General features: G+C 37.9%; 1 protein-coding gene across 16 annotated transcripts in view; it reads right to left on the minus strand.

The window, feature by feature from the left end:
- The window catches only part of SYNE1 (spectrin repeat containing nuclear envelope protein 1), a 322,087-nt gene that overhangs the window by 75,099 nt on the left and 225,854 nt on the right, over positions 1 to 21,134 (minus strand). For 12 of the 16 annotated variants that reach the window (XM_074818773.1, XM_074818786.1, XM_074818777.1 and 9 more), the window contains 13 exons: positions 18,022 to 18,195; positions 15,923 to 16,114; positions 11,978 to 12,112; positions 11,205 to 11,311; positions 10,081 to 10,231; positions 9,115 to 9,249; positions 8,800 to 8,955; positions 7,697 to 7,906; positions 6,094 to 6,195; positions 4,252 to 4,371; positions 2,610 to 2,810; positions 1,764 to 1,937; positions 1,180 to 1,311 (listed from right to left, as the gene is read on the minus strand). In XM_074818773.1, coding sequence (XP_074674874.1) covers positions 1,180 to 1,311; positions 1,764 to 1,937; positions 2,610 to 2,810; positions 4,252 to 4,371; positions 6,094 to 6,195; positions 7,697 to 7,906; positions 8,800 to 8,955; positions 9,115 to 9,249; positions 10,081 to 10,231; positions 11,205 to 11,311; positions 11,978 to 12,112; positions 15,923 to 16,114; positions 18,022 to 18,195 — 1,989 coding nt within the window. The remainder of the gene's footprint in view (positions 1 to 1,179; positions 1,312 to 1,763; positions 1,938 to 2,609; positions 2,811 to 4,251; positions 4,372 to 6,093; positions 6,196 to 7,696; positions 7,907 to 8,799; positions 8,956 to 9,114; positions 9,250 to 10,080; positions 10,232 to 11,204; positions 11,312 to 11,977; positions 12,113 to 15,922; positions 16,115 to 18,021; positions 18,196 to 21,134) is intronic. The other 4 variants (XM_074818787.1, XM_074818780.1, XM_074818775.1 and 1 more) reach the window with 2 other exon arrangements.

Raw genomic sequence — 21,134 nt, forward strand, 5'->3', positions numbered from 1 at the left:
GACCAAAAAGAATTAGGAATATTCAGCTTGGATTCACTAACTTGACAATCTTTTATGACAAAATTACTGTCTCTGTGAATGAGACTGACTTCAGTATGGCCTTTAACACCATCTCCCACAGGACCCTCCTCTGGAAGTGGAGAGAATGTGGGCTGGATAAGTGGACTGTTACATAGGTTGAAAACTAGCTGCATTAACAGACTCAGACACTAGTGATCAAAGGCTTGATGGCTGGCTGGCAAACTGTAATGGGCAGAGTACTCCAGAGATTCTTGATATTTGAGCCCAAACATCTTCAACATCTTCATTAATGCCATGGATGATGACAGAGAGCAGTCCCTCAGTAAATTTGTGGGTGAAACTAATGTAGGTAGAGTCGTTGAGACAAAAAATGGCAGACTTAGTCCAGAGACACTTTTATAAACTTGACGTGGGAGGCAGCAGAAACCTTAGGAAGCTCAACAAGAAGTGCAAATTCTGCACCTTGGGCAGAATAACACTGTTTCTTAATACAGGCTAGGAAGGGAATGGCTAGTGTATTTAACCTGGCATCTTCCATAACCAAGACATCATGAATAAAGCAAGCCACAGCACTGGCCTTCATTAGGACTGTGAACAACCAACTTGTTTTATCATCCTCACCTACATGGTGCTGATGAGGCCACATCTAGTGCATATGATTCTACTCTACCCCTACCTCTCACTGAGTTCAAGAAGAAAGTAGTCAGCGTCTGGTGTAGAGCTATTAAGAAGTTTAGGGACCTAGAGCACATGTCCTTTAAAAAGAGGCTGAGGGAGATGCGTTTGTTTTAGATTGAAAAACAGGAGGCTAAGGGGCAGTCTAATAAGAAAGGCCTACAACTCTTTGGAGTAGAATTAAAAAGATGATAGAGGTAAATGGCCCTCAGCAGTGTCACACAGTATGAAAAGGACAATGGTGACAGGCTGAAAGTTGAAGGTTTAGATTGTGCATTATAGAAAACCTTTTCAGTAGGAGGTGGTGGAGCACTGCAATTGGTCCCCAGCTCAGCTGTGAGATCTCCATCTTTTGAGGTTTCCAAAGCCATTGCTGATCCAGCCCATGGCAACTGTCCTGCTTCAAGGGGAAGGGTGAACTAGATGACCTTCCAAGTCCCTTTCATGCAACTTTTCCATAAAGAACGTCCGAAAAACACCAACCTGAAAAAGTGTAATCCGGTCTGTAAGCCTGTCCTCTGTCTCTTCCACCAAACCAACAGTGGGGATGTTACCTTCAACAGACTCCAGCTGTCTAGTAAGTTCCTGGTAATCTTCATCCAGATGCATCCAGGTCTGCAAGCACAAATTATCTATGTACATGGTGAACACTGAATCTAGATTCAATGTGTATCTAGAATTTTTATTACTTGATTTCTTGATCTGAAATCCTATAGCTGCATTGTTGTGAATGTACAGAAATAACAGTACAAATGTCCAGTGAATTTATAAGACACCATCTCTGTGTGAAACTCAACTTTTAGTTGGAACACATGGATAAAGCTGTCACGTTCTCCTCGTCAGCTAAAGCTAAGGAGCTCTTTTAAACTTAGAGGAACACAATTTGTGTCACCTGAAGGTCACAACAGTTAAATAGCAAAGGTTACATGTAGTCTAGCAGTGCCTTGTGTGTATAACAAAAGGGACTGATGTCCATCAATTCTGTCCAAGCACACGAAATCAACATTATAGAATATTCTGGTGGTTGATCACAGTTGCAGTACAGAAAAAACCACAGAAATTCTCACCTCTAGAATGTATTCCAGCTCTACACCTCGTTTATGAGCCAGCTTTAATACAGCTGAAGCTTGTGTCATTAGCTCTGAATGCGACCGACTTTTCTTCAAGAGGGCAAAGCTACTCATCTTTCTAAAGAGTGTTTCTGTCAGGATCATGTGAGACTCTAACCCCTGAAAATATTCCTGAGAAATTTGGGTGTAGGGGAGAGGATAAAGAGAGAATAGAAAAGAGAAAGTGCAATTGTTACTCAATTCATTACTACTAAAGCAACAATTTAAGACAATAGCAGTATAATCAAGTAACTGTAGACATAGAATTAGGCAAACTTTTCACTCCACCATTTCACAAAATCCAACACACAATTAAAAAAGGCCAATGGCCTTTTTAAATAAAGAAAGAGGTCATCGTTTCCATACAAATTCCATCCCAACTCTCATTCCATAAACAAAAATATCTTAGATCAGATATACACCACCAAAAAATTCTGCTTAATTAAAAAAATGTGGAAAAATGTTGTTATATTTTGTATGTGTTATTAGCAAACATATATTTCTGTTGGAAAAAAATGGAGTGGTGGTTGAAATTGCTATGCAGCATGACAGGACAAGAATACAAATCTGTTACTAGAATAAGGAAGAAAATGTGATCTACCTGGATTCACCTTCAACAGAGCATTTGAAAGTCATTCAGTCAGAACAGTTCATTGATTCCAATTTAAAATACAGTAAGTTTTAATATATCCTGATTTAATACTGGCCCACCATTCTGAAAAGCTCTTGCACTTTTAGGAACAGAAGGTTTGCTGCGTACAAGCTTACAATCATGATTAGTCCTGAAATATGTCAGTTTCTTACCTTATGTTTGTCAAGTAACGATTGAACCTCTTCCTTAGAAGCAACAATCATTTTCTGGTCACCAGCCATCTTTTCTTGGCCTGTTTCTACCAGGTCAGCCAGGTCCTGCAAAGCCCGTTCATACTGCCTCTTAAGAGCCAGATTCTGATTCAGGTCACTCCGTCTGGATCCAATGATCATCATTAGCTCATCATACTTATCCTTGGGGGCAAAGAGCAGCAATGGTGATTATTATTTCACACCTTACATGTCTTCTTAGACAACCTTACTGTCCCTTGTATTCTTCTGTGAACACTATCAGAATAACATCTATTCTCAGCTCAAAAAGACTGTGCAGATACACTAAAATAGCAATATACTTTATAGAGAACAGTAAAGTGTAGAAAAAGTGCAGTGTGTATTTCACAGTGTGCCCATACTGCCAAACTACAAAACGAGCCAAAAGGAAGAATCTCATCAGTTCCCATGTGCTATTATTCATCTTGTAGACTTCACCCATAAATGTGAGAACAACAGATGCTTTTCTTTTTCTGAACAGGATTACTTCCTTGTTTTGTTTTTGAGAACTGTATTCTCAGAAAATACATCTGACTGTGAGGATAAGCCCATAATCTTGATCAAGACAAGGCATCCGGAAACTAATAAACCAAACTATCTCTATGTGCTACAGCAAAGTACCCACCCTCAGACTGCAGCTGGCTCTCCTAGCTTTAAAGAGAAAAGTGTGAGAAGCCCAACTGTCAAAAAAGTAAAAGGAAGGCTTTTCGAAAAACTGAAATCAAGGGGAGGGGGATATCTATACATAATCTGAGAGGGAAAAAAAAAAAAGCAGGAGTCTCTAAGACTGAAAGGATAAAGAACTGGGCAAAATATGCGCAAACTGTCATCCATTTTTAATTGAGATCACTGTTTCATTGGCTTCATAAGTTTATGGTCCAGTTTCAGCTGTTTTCTTTGCTTCCAATTTACTATTATGTCATTATAAAGAGTAAAATTCAGTCGTAAACATTCTCCTTGATATTTCCTTAAGCGTTCCCCTGCCTCAGAACCAAAATGCTCACAGAGGAGTTTCAACAGCCTTATAGAAATTCTGGATCAATTGCCTGCATGTATCTACTTCAGAGAGCCTTAAAATAGAGTCCTACTACTTTAGGTGTGTTCAAAAACAATTCTAACTGAAAGTGTGCAGGAACATGAGAGGTGTTCTAGTAAAAGCAGAACATTTTGAGTTTCAGGTCACTATGTATCCTCTTTCATCCTCCTGTTTTTTTTTTTTTTTTTTCATGACAGATGAGAGGCAGAACAAAACTCCAGATCATGAGACACTGGTGAGAACAGGGGTCAACCTTCAGCAAACATTTACACATTTAACTTCATCTATTTGAACAGGGAGTCAAGAAGAGCTGAAACAAAATATGTTTTTCTGCGGTTTTATGATTAATACTGCTAATAATAGAGAAGTTATAAAATTTTAAAATCCAAAAGTAGAAAAACTAGTTGAGTCAGAGAGAAAATAATCTTTTATACACACTGAAATGCTTTAAAATACACTTTCCTAAACTGCCTTATGAACAATAAAAAGGAGCATACTACTACCTTTGATATCACCAGACATGTCTAGGATGGAATTTACGAACCATACCTGGATCTTAGACAGCTCTTGCACAGAAGGTTGGTCAATTTCTAGTTTGTCTACACGCTTCTTTAATTCACTGATTCCAGCATCTAGTTCCTTCAAACCTTCTTCTGCCTGCAGTATGACCTATATTTGAAAATCACAGAATTTAATTTGAAGGTTTAATAACAATACTGTAGCTGCCATATGGTAATATTCTTTTCTGTTTTCTGCCTGAAGTATTAATCACTCCTTCAATCTGCTGAAATTGTAAAGGTTACTATAAAGAAAAAATATTAATTCAAAGTTGGGAGAGACTAGTTTGTTTCTTAAAGTTAAATACAATATGGCATTATTATTTTTTTAATAACAAGCTGTTTTAGTATCATATAATATTTTATACCAAACCTTGCTGTGAAGTTCCATGCTTTTAATTATATAGTACAGGCACAAAAGGACTATTAGTTGTTCTAACACCTCCTTTTAAAGCATTCTTTTTATTAACACTCCTTACTTATCCAAGCACCAAGCAAACAACCATCACAGCAGAAGTCATGCATGATAGCAAAGAGCTGTGCATAGTTCCCTTTCAGGACCAGGATAGGGCCAAAATTACTGTCAAGGAAAGGACTTGTACATCCCCTTTTGCACTTGGAAAAACTTCAACTTAAGAATGCAGGTTGGTATTCTGCAAGCGTACGTATTTTTCATTGGAAACCACAAGCTTTCCTAGATCTTTCAACCTAGGAGTCTCTGCTAAAGTAATGCATTCAAGCTATATCAAAATTAAAAGCACAAGGTAAGACTCCTGCAGTTAAAGTCCTTTGTTAAGGCCCTTTCTTGGAAACTGTCTATCCACATATGCTTAAACTATACATGTGAGTAGAACTCCTGACTCCCAGTAATATGGAGTATGAACAATACAGTCACTAAATTTACACTTCATGCAGCTAAGCTACCTGGCTGATTAAGGGCCTTATTTTCTACTTTCCCAATCACATCTTGAACAAACAGCAATGCTTCTAAATTTGAATGTTTTATCAGCCAAGGTAGATGTTCAGAAACAAATCAATTCAGTTGCTTTTGTTACCATGTTGTTTTCCTATTTGGTAGTTAAATTAATCATACAGTAGACAAATTTTTGCCAATCTTTTGCATCATGGAAGACAGAAAAGAAAGACATGGAGTGCCAGCTCTCTTATTCATACAGGAGACTTAAAATTCCTTCAAAATTTTATTATCAGGTATATAAAGCCCAGTATTTCCGTTTCTCTGAAGGGTAAGTCTCTTCCTCTCAGTCACCTGCTGGCACCAGCCATCAGTAGCTCTTGGGTAACACCTGTAGAAATTGGCCCTTAGCATACTTCATTCACTTTTCTCATTGGCAAAAGAGAAGCAAGGAAACATGATATATTTTGTCATATTAATTAACTATTCCTCACACAATTCCTGATAAAGAAAAAACAATTATTGCCTTAAATTACAATGAGTAACAGTCAAGATATTTCTATAGACCAGTGCAGAAGAAAGTGCCTTTGGTTTTTAATAAAGTGTAAGAGCCAAACAATCTAGCCAGACTTTAGACTGGTTTTGGTTCCTTGAAGTTTTCTTTCTTTCAAATACTGCCAGGTGTATGCATAACTAGGACAGCTGAGGAGATAAGAAAGACACTTTGTGCTGTGTTGTTTTTTTTTTTTTTTTTAATTTATAGACACGTTTAGTGTACTCTTGGAAGTACTCATTTTCACATACTTTATGTGAACACATACATTCTCCCATAAAAAGCAACTATTCTCTAGAATCCATTTATACTTTGAATACAAACTTTACCTCTTCCCCCCTCCCCAGGTAATAGTCATTTGGTAATACCTGTATTTGTTCTGTTTCTGGTCTCTCAACTGCCTCTGCTAGTTTTTGTAGAACTAAATATTTGTTATCAGCCACTGATGTAAACAGGACCTTCAGATCATTCTACAGGAGACAACAACAAATTATAGCAAATCACAGCACAAACCAGCTGAAAAATATTGTATGTTCCAAAAAGTTTAAAGTATTACAATGTTACAATATCAGCACTAAGGCATAAAATCTATTCAAAACCAGAAGCATCACAATTAGTTAATGCAAAGCATTTAGCATTGCCAAAAATCCGTAACTGGATATATTGGAGCTAAAACTTAAAGCAACTCCTATTCAAAACATAACCTGTGAACGCACTTCTGCTTTTGCCTTCCAATTAGATAATTAGCAAGGATAACTAGATTTATTTAAGAAAGATATGCTATTCTTGTGTTGTTTATTCAACCATATATGTTTGCAAACAAGTTAGGTTTTACTTTTTAAGGCAAGCTATTTTTATTACAAACTGGAGCAAATATAACAAAGTAAACAAGACTTCTACACATTACAGGACTAACTACACATTACAACTTTTAGAGTACCTTATCAGACTAGACACATAAACATTACTTAACAATTTTGCCAAGCTACAATCACTTACTTTTTTTTTTAATGCATTCATCCCAACAGAAAATTATCTGCACATTTTTCTAAGACTTTCAGCATTATATAAGGGCTTCATTACTAATTATTTTTATGCAGTAATTCTTTTAAATACTAAATATTTCCAGTGTAACAATAATGCATAGGTTTCTAAGCAACTTGTCTGCTTTCTTCAACAAAGGAAGGCCTTTCACTGAAAGATGCTGAATTTTTTTCTTTTTTAATATCTGCTGCAGAGGAAAGATAATGGAGTTTGGAGAGAAATCCTGCAGTAACAACCTATGAAATGATGATCCTAATCCAAAGGTACCAGGAATCTGTTTTCTTTTTTTTTTTTTTGGTTGTAATTTATGTTTTTTCTTTAAAACAAAACATACTAGAGGCTTTATATTATAAAAATAGGAGAGAAGAGGGAGACCAAGTAAGATCTGAAAGCATTTCTGAACAGTTTGAAAAGATTTCTAAAAGCGCATATTTCTCCACTTATTTTTTCTGCTTTGCTTAATACAGATGGCTTGAGATACAAGCTTTTAAAGAGTAACAGGATGGCCTAAAGACGGTAAGAAAGGTGGGAATCGGTATTGTTTTCTACCCTATCTCTGCTAATAAAAACAGTGTACTCTATCACGTATGATATTATAGAATATATATAGTGGAACTCTACAGTTGCTTTTTCTCCTTTAAGAATAGTAGTCATCAATTTCCTTTTATGTAATGCCAGCAGGGTGAGAAAGCATGGGATGAATGATCACTTTACAATAAGTGCATGAGTTACAGAAGGCTTCTAGCAGAGTGTTTAAATTTTGGATCATGATTTGGGTGCCAAGTTTTGCGTAGAAGTTGTTTGATTTTTCAGTAAAAACCTGTGACAACCTTGTTGTTTTGATTTGGTACCAAAACTTCTCATTGCTTTGAAAACCACATCCTTTATATGCCCATCTGATATATACCCCTGTTAATTCCTTCATACCTTGAAAGTCACTATTTGTTGGAGCTGTCCTTTCATCTGATGGCATCTCTGGTTTACTACTGACTCCAGTAAGGTCAGTCTTCTCAGGAGACAATCCAAAGTGTCTTCTATAATATCCCTATTGTCACCATTCTCAGGAAATATCTGAGCAAATAAATTCTTGTTCTTATCCATTTCTTCCATTATGTCTTTGATTTCTTTGGCAAGAGACTGATTTTGTAGAAAACAAAACAAAGTGACAGACATTCTGTAAAGCAGGCAAACATATTGCCATAACCATCATCAATTTTACAGTAATGCAGTGCCTTTTTTACATTGTTAATATACACACCCTAGACAAAGTTATGTAGCTACTGTATCTCTGATAATAAAAAGAGCCCAGACTGCTCTGAGGAAAACAAGCGCTGAAACAAAATTATGTAGAATCATAGAATGATAGAATGGTTTGGGTTGGAAGAGACCTTTAAAGGTCACCTAGTTCAACTCCCCTGCAATGACCAGGGACATCTTCAATTAGATCAGGTTGCTCAGAGCCCCATTCAACCTGACCTTGAACACTTCCAGGGAGGGAGCATTTACAATCTCTCTGGGCAACCTGTTCTGGTGTTTCACCACCCTCATTGTAAAAAAATTTCTTCCTTATATCTAGTCTGAATCTACCCTCTTTTAGTTTAAAACCATTACCACTTGTCCTATCACCTCTCTCTCTCCCCCTCTCCCTGCACTCCCTCTCTTACCCTCCCATTTCATGTTGATGAATTTATACTGTTCCTATATCCCACAGCATTACTCCTTCTTTTTCACTTCATTTCAACTTCAATAATGTGGTGTTTGCTAATACTTAGCAAAGAAGTTAAACAGAAGACAGACTCTATGTTTAATTCTCTTCTGACCAGGCAAAAGTTGGGTCAGGTGATGCTTTCTGCAACATTCTCTACACGGTCAATAAAGTTACTTCTACCACTAGCAGAATACTGCAATTACATAGAGGTTATGACAGTGACATGTCACTTATCCAGGATTCTAATATTTTTTTTCTAAACATTGTATAAAATGCATTCTTATTAACAATTTAAAGGAAGTCCTATTCACAGATTCCTTACCTCTTGCTTGCAGAGGTATGTTTCTCTTTGTTCTTCTGGCAACAGAGCTGTAGCAATAAAGACCTGTTCTTCCACACCATCTAGCCACAAGGTGGTTGCCATGACACCATCGTACAGCTTCTGTTCAAGAGGCAGGCTCTCCCCAACCTGTCCAGCCTAGGCAAAAGGAACCAAAGAAGTCCAGAGAAGTACAAGATACTCTTTCTAACATGTAATATTTGGGAAAGGGCTGGATTTCCAGGTGGGAGCTAGAGGAGTTTTCATTGTAAATGTGGCTCTGCTGAAGGATAGGTGTAAAGACAATTGAAATGTTACCTCAGATGACACAGCTTCAAAGGCCTGATTCAATTCAACCAATACTGGTGACACTGAGGATTTATCTTCATCCTGTCCTTCCTCCTTATACAAAGGCATTCCAGGTATCAGTCTGTTTGGTCTGCTATAAAGCTGCTGAGAGAGAAGTACTAATTAGGTTGCTTCTACCATATATAGGGCACAAAATTCAGCTATACAGATTTTACTGCTGACTGAGGATATCACCAAATAATGCTCATGGTCCTCCCACAACTGTTCAGTGTCATGAATATCTTGAATAAAAGATTGCTCAACAGGAGGTTCACTAGAAGTGCAGGATAAATACCTGTGGCTAGAACTAGCAATAGCAAAATTTATTTACCAAAAAATAATTAATTACCCTTGAATGAATACAAGATATTTAGAACTTTGGAAGCTGATTTTAATGTAGTGTTATATAAAGAATAGTGGGCCTGGGTCTATTAACAATAAAATGGAGGATGTATGTTAATACAAATCTTGGATTGTTCCTGGTTTAGTTATCAATCCCTGTTTCTTTCAGCAAAAATTCTGTGGCTGAAATCACTTGCTTCTTTGTCACATACACACTAAGATCAAGCATTGAATGTAACCAATAAATTAAAACTGAAAATACCAGTTTTTCCTCTAAGTTGTTGCCAGATTACTGGTCAATTCCAGAAGGACAATTTGTTACAGAATTATTCTGGGTTAGATAAGTAGATCAAAATTTTTTCTGAGCCCTTTCTAGTTCATTCACCTGAATGATAGTACAACTCAAATTACTTTGAACAAGAGTAGTGCTAGTGCCAATATTTAATAGTTTTTAAAGATGTCACAAAAAAAAGTTGTTCCATATTTTTTACATTAACTATACCACCTTAATGCATCTGCTATGCACATACTATAGTTCATGCTGTGACAACTGCTTTCATAGTGAAAATGCAAAGAGAAATTAAAAATAGCTACCAGCTGTTCTTGTTCCAAAGCCTTCTGGAGCAGTCTCTGCTTGGTATTGAATTCCCGGTTCAGGCTTTCCCATTTCACCTTCATCTGTTCTTCAGATGATGGCTTCTCACCTTCCAAGCCTAATTCCTCAGAGAGTATATCAGGCTTGTCACTGAATGGGAAGATGTATAAACATTTAACAAATACAGAAGTTATAACTGTATAAGGTGTTTGTTTCCTCTTTCAATTGGAAAATTCTACATTTCAATTAAGTGCTACATTTTAAAGCTTTGACTTGTTTTGTTGTTTTTTTTTTTCAGATAGTAAGACAAAGGCTGTTTCATAAGAGCAAGAAGTTCTTGCCTGATGGGATAAAACGTACTTTCTAAGAAACTGTTTAGATTTGCAAGTACCAATATTAAATAAAACAACCCAAACCACACTGAATACACTACATTGAAATTTAACCTTTAAACAATCATTACTTCAAAGCATGAAATAAAAAAAAATATTTTAGCTGACTCCTTCCTCACCTCCTCTCTCAAAATGCCAGACATACCCTGACATTTTAATGCAGGACAAGCATATGAGTTTAGCTTTGATAAAATGAAGTTCAGCATTTCTATTTGATTTTTTCCTTTCTTTCTATAGTATAACATCATGTGACAGAAGGAGCCTCAAAGAGAAAGAGATAAGTACTTTCTAGCATTGTAATAAAAAACCACATTGAATTGACACAAATGCTCAGAAAAAGAACTTACAGAGTACAACTTACATTCCCTATGCATAAGTCTTGGTTCTGCTGCCTCATGAACTACCTTCATGTTCTAGACTTTGGCATGCTGGAGGAGCCACAAATGTGCTCACTACTACTGAGATACTTCAGGGAAGTATTTTAACTGAATGGTTGACTGCTCCTTGATTCTTAAGCTGATAATGTTCACCCTGGTTTTGCCTGAAGGTGATCTATTATCACAAAACAGTTTGTGTAAATATATTATCAGACCCAGGACTCCAGTACCCTAGGTGCTGTATAAAAATGATAAAACAAAAATTAGAGGATTATATGTGGAAGAGGGATGTAAACATAAGGATGACAAAGCAGAGTCATAGAAATCTATTTCGCAGAACACATGAAAGCAGACCTTATACATAGGCCTTCTGGAGCACCCTGCTGTGTTAGGATTTCTTCTCCACGGCATGCTACTGACCGAAGCAGATTCTTCTGCTCTTCTAGCTCTTGTTCCAGCTCCTAACATAGTAAGGTACAAAAACCAAAACAAATCTCAAACAGACTGTTTTTGCCTTGGAAGGATATGTCTATGTGGCATAACTGACATGCAAAGATAGCTGAACTATTTCTGATATGGCTTGCTTGAGCACCAAAAGCAGTGCAAAATCTCCACCCAGCGACAGAAAAATAGGGTACATAAACTGGATTGTTGAGCTAATTGACTAATGCAATGCAGTATCTGGAACCTAGCCTAGTGAGGATGTCTGTGTATCATGCAACACAATATACCTTGTAATGTGTGTATCTTTGCTTGCTATTTTGTTATATTTTTTGCTATAAGTTGCTTGTTATTTTGCTATATTGTTCACTATAAAAACCAATGTTGATTACTATTTTGAGCAAATATCATTATCTCATTAGAGTAACTTTAAGGGTTGATTCAATTTAATTTTACTAATGGACAATGGAAGTATAGAGAGATTGAGTTGAACATGGTCACCCAGGACGCCTAGTCTGCCTGGCTGTTTCAGATATAAAATAGCAAGCTCAGATGCATCATTACAAAACACTGAGTAAGAAACAGTGTAAAAATGAAGATTTCAGTGGAAATACTAAAAAGAATGGCTCAGCTAGAGTGTTAAGCACAATCTAAAGATGGGACTAAAAGAAATGCAAAACACCAACTTTCTGTTGCTGCAGGGTGCTCTGCTGTTGCTGTGAGCGAGTGGTTCTTGCTTGTGCCAGCCATTCTTGGACACTGGGGCTTTGTGAGGAAACAAAGTCCAGATCGCTCTCCTCCTTTTCTTGTAATGATCCCTGCTTTAAGAGAAAGAAATAAAGATTTACAAAATCTCTTATATTGCTAGAGAGCTGGCAGGTCCAGCTCATCAACTCAAAACTACATGTAATGCCATATTCCACCTCTCAAGCTGCTGGCTCACGTAAATTCTGAAGTGAGCAATGACTTTAGTTTTCGGACTTCTACTGGTCATTAGTTACTAGCAAGAAAGCATCCTTAAAAATGTAAAAATAAACATGCACCACTGCACTTAGCAGAATCAGAGACCAGAGATCAGAGACCATGGACTGATGTGTTTCTGAAGACTGTCCTGCTTCTCTTAAAAAGCAGTATTGAGCCGTAATGGAGGTTGCAGCTTTAACTGGCAATGCAGGGAATCAATAGGTTGTTTCTGTCACGTATTTAGTCGAATTAAAGCCAATTTTTTGCCTAACTAAAAATGACAGAATGCTGGTTGTCATTCTGGTCAAAATTTATTTATCACTAAGTACATAACTCTATCCGTGATTGGCAGAAACACAGTCAGTTAACAGCAGGTTATGTGATATGAACAGTGAAGACAACAAGAGAGATCAAACCACAGAATGTTATAATAGAACAGCAAAAGCAACAGTTCCTTCACTTCATACTTCTATCATGTTTTTCAACATGAGCAATTAGACAGGCTTGCTGTGCAAGCAAAGCAAAAAAGAGCAAATGCCTTAATAGCTCTAAAAACTGCTTTAGCAACTTCTTGACTTCTGAAATCCACGTCGGCTGTAAATTTAAATTATTTTAGCGGTCAATGTATTCAAATGTAGGGATTTTAACACACTAGGCCTAATGTTAAAGACAGACCTGTAGGTCTGGCTTAGATCTACACACCTCTCTGGATTTACTTTGTTTCACTAAGGATTCAGTTTGCAGGTAAGCTGTGATACTTTCTAGGAGCAAGTTTCTAGAAAAGCTGACCTGGCTGGAGTGCGAACAATGTCATCATAGGATATCAGATTAGGCAAAGAAAATATTATGTGAGGGATAAAGAGGATCTGGAATTTTGATTTTAATTTTTCTATTCAAAATGAGAAAATAAGACAGTATTTCTGTAAATTGTTAAAAAAAATCTGCTTCATTTTATATGCTCTAGGGAGAATAATTGTTCAACTTGTAAATTTCTTCAGAGAATAGTATCTAGTTCTTCACTGAATTTCAGCAGGCCGATTGATTTCAGCTAAATTTTCAGTCTCCTCTTCTCTGGGAAGAGGGTTGAAAAGCTACAATTTTGGGGTTATACTAAGACAAATAAGTAGTAGTCCCACGGTTCCTGCAATAGCAAAGCGTGTAAAAGGGATTGTGACATCTGTGGATGCAATGAGGTTTTGCAAATATGCTATTGTGCAAACTTTTTAGATCAAAATTATTTTTGAACCAGATTTTATGATTCTCAAATCACAGAATATAAGTCTGGAAAAATACACTTGCATTTTCATTTGAATTCTGTCTAAAGGAACTGTATTACATTTCCTTTAAATAGCCAGGGAAATAAATGCTTGAAGCTGTCATTCCTGGGGACTATCCACTCCAGCACAGAAGTAACTGGAAAATCCCTGAAGCAAATGGCGATAAAATTGATCTTTCAAAGGAGTACAGAATTGTACAAACATATATTGGGCATATTTGTCATGTGGAACTGAAGTAATCCCTCCCACACACAGACTTTGTAATAAAAAGTAAAGAAACACTATCTGTTTGTGGGTTTTACTGCAGAGTCCATTATACTACTTTGTTTTATAAGGAGTCTATTTATGTTTATTGCCCCTAAATCACAGAATTTAGTAGGTAACAGTAACAAGGCAATATTTTGTATAGCTTTCAAAGTGCTTGAAAAATGCTACATTTGGAATCAATGTAGTGTGGAACTCTCCTGATCCAGCATATTTCTGGTTAGCTTCACTGCTTTATCTTATGAATAAAGAAGTTGGTCTTCAAATCACTTTTACCATATTAGTGACATTAATTAATTAAAATCAGAAGGAAAACTGAAATTTCTGCAAGGAAGCCACAGAATCTCACACTGGCTCCTAAAACGCCTTGTGCCACAGGAATAATAGATATGCTGAAAATATTGCTTTAAGGAAAATGTAGCTAGCCTATACAATGCTCTTGGTCTTGCAGTGCAACTTGTGAGGATCATTCCTTTTCTGGGTGCAGGCTGGTCTATGCCTCTGGGCAATTACAAGGTTATCAGTACATCTAGAGACATGTATAAGTCTCAGTTTCTTACATGCATGAGCAACAGTGCTGTTATCATGTAATATTTTTCAGGGTTAATTATGACAGTGGATAGAGTTAGTGCATTTTGCGGCATCTGATGCTCTGAGCCTCTGTCCATATGAAACACTTTATGCCTGATTGCAAAAAGACATTATAGAATTTCTCATCTGAAAAAGAATTGCTCAATGAAAATTTGAAGACGTTATACTGCCTATACCTATTTTCTTCCATGATCCATAACTGAAGTCCAGAAAAGGCTTGCAATAAAGAAACTTCAGTCTTGCGTGCATGTAACATCTTAAATGATTCCTATTCTACATCTGGAAATTATTTTGTTGTTATTTTTGATATTAGAAAAGCATCCAAAAAGCTGTTTTAAAATCTTAAATAAACTAAACCACACTACTGTATTTTAAAATGCAGCATGCATATTTTAAAATTAAGCAAAATAGTCTGTGACACCTTTTCATTTCACAAGTAATATATCAGAATGTAGTATTATATGCCTACATGCTGTTGATAACACTTTTCATTTCCCTAATCATGAGGCTTAATATGCAAGAATAACATTAAAGTTACTTCATCTTAGAGGCAATGGAAATAAATACCTGGTTTTTTTCCTTCTCCTTTTCTGTGTGTGTGTGTGTGTGTTTGTTGGGGCTTTTTTATGAAGCTATGTTAAGTTTTATAGTTATTGTGCTGCTTTGGACTAAAAATAGTTCTTAGCATGTCAAGTGACTTTTCAAGCTAACCTCTCAGTAGACTTTAATCCGCATTACAAGCTAGAAATCTTTGAAGCTTATCATGTTTAATTTGCACAGCAAAGCTCAGAAAAGAAGTAAAAGAAAAGGGGGGAGTGAGTCACAGCAGGGCAAGCAAATTCAAAACCAGCCAGTCACATTACATCATTGGGTTTCTTGTATGTATTCGGTTCTCCACATGCTAGTTTAACCTAAAGAATGACCAAAAACAACTGTTAAATAAAATGAACTAGTGGCAATAAGCAGACCAATGCCGCTAGGAATAGAAACCTAGGGCAAGACTGAGGTTAAATGTTTTGTTTATATAATATTCTGTTTGGTGTAATGATACCACTAAGTATTAGCCATATTTTAAAATGCTTCATTATCTTAATTTTATCTGTTCATTATGCTGTGCACACTGTATGGAAGAAAGCATGTCTTTAGGATTGTCCTTTTGTTGGGGTAGGGATCCTGCCTCAGAGCACATTCAATCTAAAGGGACTGGGAACAGGAATAGAGTATATCCAGACCAAGATAATCATCTACTTTATTACTGTCCTTTTAGTGAAGATAGTTAGGTTAGGATAGTTTCACTATGAAGTGGTGCTGTTAACCTGAAAATTATAAGCTAAAGCTTCCTAGCCAGTTCTTTATTTTGGAGTGTAACTCCATTTACTAACTAAAGATGAATAGCCCAAACTAAATCAGTAAAATACTTTTACTCCTTTTCCCAGTTGCATGAAACTGCTACAAAATCCCCCAAACTCCTGCCCAGTTGGGGGGAGTTGGAAAGAGCCACTTACCCAGTGAAGGCAGTTGGAAAGAGCCACTTACCCGAATGTTGGTCTGTTTGTCGTGAAGTACTCTCTGCAGCTCCAGAAGGCTGCTCTTCAGTGTCCTGAGCTTCACAGCCAGCTGCTCTGCCTCATCCTTGGTGTGAGCCTTCCCCTCCATAAGCAAGTTCTCATTGTGCACAGACAACTCTGACAAGGCTATCACCTTCTGCTCTATTTCAACCAGCATGTTCTGCAGCAGCGAAAACAAAGAACCGAATTCATACATTTTCCAGCATCTGTCTCACTTTCTGGCAAGATGACCTGTGGCCTACCTCACCCATTGCCAAGCTAAGGCCAAGTCAGATTATCACTGTTTTGCCTTCCAGTCCCTTTCAGAGTCCTTAGGAATATGCTTGCAAATGTTTGTATTTGCCATTTCTGTTTGCAACTTTTTTCAAAATAGGAAGTTAAAAAGTTATTTGAAACAAAGGATTTGTTGCAGAGGAGATGCTCTTTATTTGCACATTAAAGGTAAGGGTGGCTAAGATGCTAGACTGACATTCATAACGATGAGAAACAGAACACACCGCTCGAGTTACTTCTTCCTCTTCTTTCATGTATATTTAGCGAAATGCTTCCTACCTCCTCCTATGTGTTGCTCTGGCTGTGTTGATAAGCTTCTCCTCTCACTATTTGCTCTTTCTGATTGGTGCATGATGGATTTAAGTATTTCTGTATAATCCTCTTTAGTCTAAAGAGAGACTTAAAGTGACAAATCTCTGGCATGCGTATTCTCAAAAACTACTTTCCTGACATTCTGTTAACCATTCACGTATTACAGACACAGTGCATATTTTGATCTTCCAAACTCAAAGCTCGTACAATTCCTGCTCAAAAACCTAGTCTGATAGCAAATGTTTTTGTTTCCATAGCAACCGTCAAGTATAAACTTACAAATATTTGTCCTGAAGGAATGCATCCACGATAAGATAGGCAGTCTTTAAAAAGTGGAAAAAATATAGGACTTTATATAAAACTTACTGTATTAAGATTTTAAGAACCAGCAAAAGAATGGCAGTATTAGCTTTTCTGTGAAGTTAACTGTTCTTTTTGAGTTTCCACCAGATTATATTAAAAAAAAGTACTGCTTTGTTTAAGTTCACAGGGTTTATCTATATACAATGAACAGCTCCCAAGGACGGGTGATGAAAGAACACTTGAGACCGAGCAGACTGAAAATTCCAATAATGAAGCAGTGTCAGTGGAAATTTAACTAGATGTTTAATTCATCAGACTTATGTGAAACTTAACTCCCATTTATCCTAAAATAGTCAAGATCCTCATTCTTTAATATGAAAGGGGATCATTTGTCCACCTGTCTCTTGTTTATCTTGTACTTTTAGTTATAATGATCATACAGTTCTAAACTCTCATTTAAAAATGGAAAACTCCCACTAATTTGAGAACCTGGACATTATGACTGATCCAAGTCTTGTTAATAAAAGTACATGCAATTACTCCTATTGCAGCAAAATATTTTCCCTCAATAGTTTTGGTATTCTGAGTTGATTAATATTACATTAATAAAAATAGTAACTAGCGGTTACACTTTACTTTTGAACGTGGGAAGGGATTACCCCTGAAGAAAATACAACACTGTCCCAGTTATGAATGCTAGAGTGAGTGTGTTCTTCAACTGGAAAAAGAGTAGGAAAGCACACTGCAGGTGCTTTCACACCTATCAAGGGAGCTGTTCAACAGCTCTAGCTTGAGTGAAGGCAAAACAGTAAGTGAAGAGAATACAAGGCCTTTAAAGCAAAACAAAATGCCCTCCAAAAGTTGTAGAGCTTCAAATGTTCTTGCAGTCAGGGTATCTTGTTTTCCTACTGCTATGTTTACATGCACTTTCTAAAGCACTGTTTGCAATGTTTAATAAGAAATGAAGAACAGGCTATATTTCATTTCACAAATCATAGGTGAAACTAACTGAGCATATATGAGGTGCTAAGGAGCTCAGAAACTTCTTCCCCACTAATATGCTGGCTCACACCACTCAATAATGGTCTTAACATTTAAGGTTCATATTTGTCTTTTCATTAAGAAAAAGCCATATCCATCATCCTGTTCACCTAAACATTACAGGACTGATAATTTTACCTGACAGTCTACCAGCTGTGCTTCCATGTCCATAGGTTCCTCAGCAGTAACCAAAGTGGTGTCCAGTGTTGCTCGGGTATTGAGTAGCCAGTGGTCAAGCTCATCAGCTTCACAACGGTACCTTTGAAGAGCCTGCTCTTGCCGCTGTTCTTCCAGCTGCTCATTCAGTTTCTCCTAAAGGTGCAAATTATATTTTACTTTTTAAAAGAAATACACCACAACAGTCATTTAAAAATTTTTTTTCCTCTGTCTCTAACAACTTCTATATAGTATTTTTAAGCCATAATAAGTCCTTTCTTTCATGAGTTGGAAACCTTTACAAAATATTATTTCTTTCAATTGATGAGCATGCTTTTCTGGTGATTGAAATGCTGTATTTCTACTTCCTTCAGTAGATCTCTGCTATTACAGCTTTCTAAAGGCAAGGTCTTTTCTGCCTCCTCTTGCTGTTCTCCTCTGGGTTTCCCCCCACATTGACTGTTTGCTCAACTAGCACAGCACTGTTTGCTTAGGGAGAAAGATGCATGGGGACACAGAGCTGGGAGTGGGCTACAGGGAAAGGAGAGCAGCTTTGCCTTTTTCGGCAGCAGGAGGCTGTTAGATAGCCTTATTGTCTTTCAAGAGAGGCACGAGAGGGGTACTTCAAGGACTCAACAGAATACTGGTGGCCTTTGGGGTAGCCACTGAGGGTAAAGAGAAGACTGAAGAGCTGTTTACCCTGTCCAGCCTCTCAGAGGACCCCTGTGCCATGGGGTGTGGAAGGACATTAAACTCCAAAGGCTGCTGCAGCAACAGCATCACAGCAACACAGACTCCCTGTCTCCATCCGTCAGCTGGTCCATCCATTGGACAGACAGGGAGTGATCAGCAAGACAAATCTGAAAACTGGCCGAACAGCTGGGCCCAGAGGGTGGTGATCAGTGGCACAAAGTCTAGTGAGAGGCCAGTAATGAGCAAGTTTACTGATACCACAAAATGGGAGGAGTGGGCTGATACACCAGAGGGTTGTGCTGCCATCCAGATGAACCCTGACAGGCTGAAGAAATGGGCTGACAGGAAACTCAGGAAGTTGAAAAAAGGGAAGTGCAAAGTCCTGCACCTGGGGATGAACAACCCCAGGCACCAGTTTATGCTGGAGGCTGACCAGCTGGAAAGCAGTTTGGCAGAAAAGGACCTGAGGGTCCTGGTGGACACCAAGTTGAACATGAGTCAGCAGTGGGCCCTTGTGGCAAAGAAGGCTAATGGTATCCTGGGCTGTATTAGGAGGGGTGTTGCCAGCAGGTTGAGGGAGGTGATCTTATCCTTCTACTTAACACTGGTGAGTCAACACCTGGAGTACTGTGACTAGTTCTGGGCTCCCCAAGAGAGATACAGAGCTCTGGAGAGAGTAGAGGCGATTTGCGGAATAAGAAACAGATAGAGAGGGATGGTCAGAGGATACTTAGACATATCAGATAATGTGGAGCCTAAGCATGCTGCAAATGATATGGAACAAGGGGAGAAGATTGTACTGGATCTGGTTGGGATGCAGTTAACTTCCTTGCAGCCTGTACAGTGCTGTGTTTTGCAACTGTGGCTAAAACTGTGCTGATAACATAGCAATGTTTTGGCTACTGCTGAACAGTGTATGCACAGCATTAAGGGTTCCTTTCTGACTGCCTCTCACAAAGGCCAGTAAACTGGAGGTGGGCAAAAGGCTGGGAGATGACATAGCCAGGACAGCTGATCTGAACTGACCAAAGGGATGTTCCATACCATATGACATCATGCTCAGCAATAAAAGTTCATGGAAAGACGGGGGTGAGGGAGAGAGTATTTGATGGTTATGGTGTTTGCCTTCCCAAGCAACTGATACATGTGCTGAGATCCTGCTTTCCAGGAAAGCAGCTAAACATCTGCCTGCTGATGGGGAATTAGTGAATAAGTTCCTTAGCTGCCATCACTTGCACCCACAACTATTCCTTACCCTATTAAGTTGTTATTATTTCAATTCATGAGTCCTTCTGCCTGCCTTCTGTTTTTTCCCCATCCCACGGGAGAGGGGAGTGAGGGTGGATATTTTGCCGCTGGCCAGGGTCAACCTACCACACTTCTGTAAGGAAATTCAGACCTGTATGTGCAGGGCAAATCCATCACACAGCAAAGTGTTCGCACAGCTTTTCTGAATGCTTAATTTTAATGGGGAAATTAATAATTGCACGTTGAAATAAAGAATTATGATAGTAGTTAAGTGTCTCAGATAATCTAGAGCTGAACAGTTCTCAAGCTCTAGTTATTTAGATTAGGTTCACAGAAAGAACAATATTACCAATCCACACCCTCAACAGCAAAATGTTTTCATTACATGTTCTATCTGTATTCCTGCATTTACCATCCCTGCAGTGTCCTGGAAGATTTTATCTGTGGAATCAGAGCTCTAAAGTGCACAGGTTAAATTACCGAATATTGTCTACACACCACACATATTTCTTAGCCAGGATTGTTCACTGTCTCAGGTGACTGCACAGAACTAATGCAGCTAATACACCCTGGGACTCCCCTGTAACCCAGGTAGATCCACAGAGCAGCTAGTTATCACTCAGTCTCTCAGAATTGATTGATGCTGGAAATTATGAAGGCAGCAGCTGCTGTGTTTGTGAATTCACTGCTGCAGTTCTTAGCAGTACAACAGTAAAGCTGCCCTGCAGTGTTCAAAGTAGACAAACTGTAGCCAGCTTTAGCACGACTGCCTTTTCTCACCTGTATAATATACACAGCAACATTCCTATATGTAAAGGACTTTTTAAAAATCACCTGAGTATTAAAGGATTATTTGGTAAAGCTGGTAGACAAAGAAATAAAGGCAGGCATCTTCCATGTTTGCAAAGCAAATCACTGGGAAGATGAGCACAGACAACAATGCAACAGTTTGGAAGAGGTGTTATTTCTTCTTTTAAGCTTTTCCCCTTCTCTTGTCTCCCAGTTTGGACAGGTGACTCCTCAAAAGTTTACTGTAGATAACGTGACTTTTAATACCTGCACTTTATTACTTCTCCTGTGAAGGACAAGGAATACCAAGGGAACCTATTTAGAAAATGTCAATGTGGATATTGAAAAACCCTAATTTATATATG

Source organism: Strix aluco, chromosome 3 (assembly GCF_031877795.1).
Source record: "Strix aluco isolate bStrAlu1 chromosome 3, bStrAlu1.hap1, whole genome shotgun sequence".
Taxonomy (NCBI): domain Eukaryota; kingdom Metazoa; phylum Chordata; class Aves; order Strigiformes; family Strigidae; genus Strix; species Strix aluco.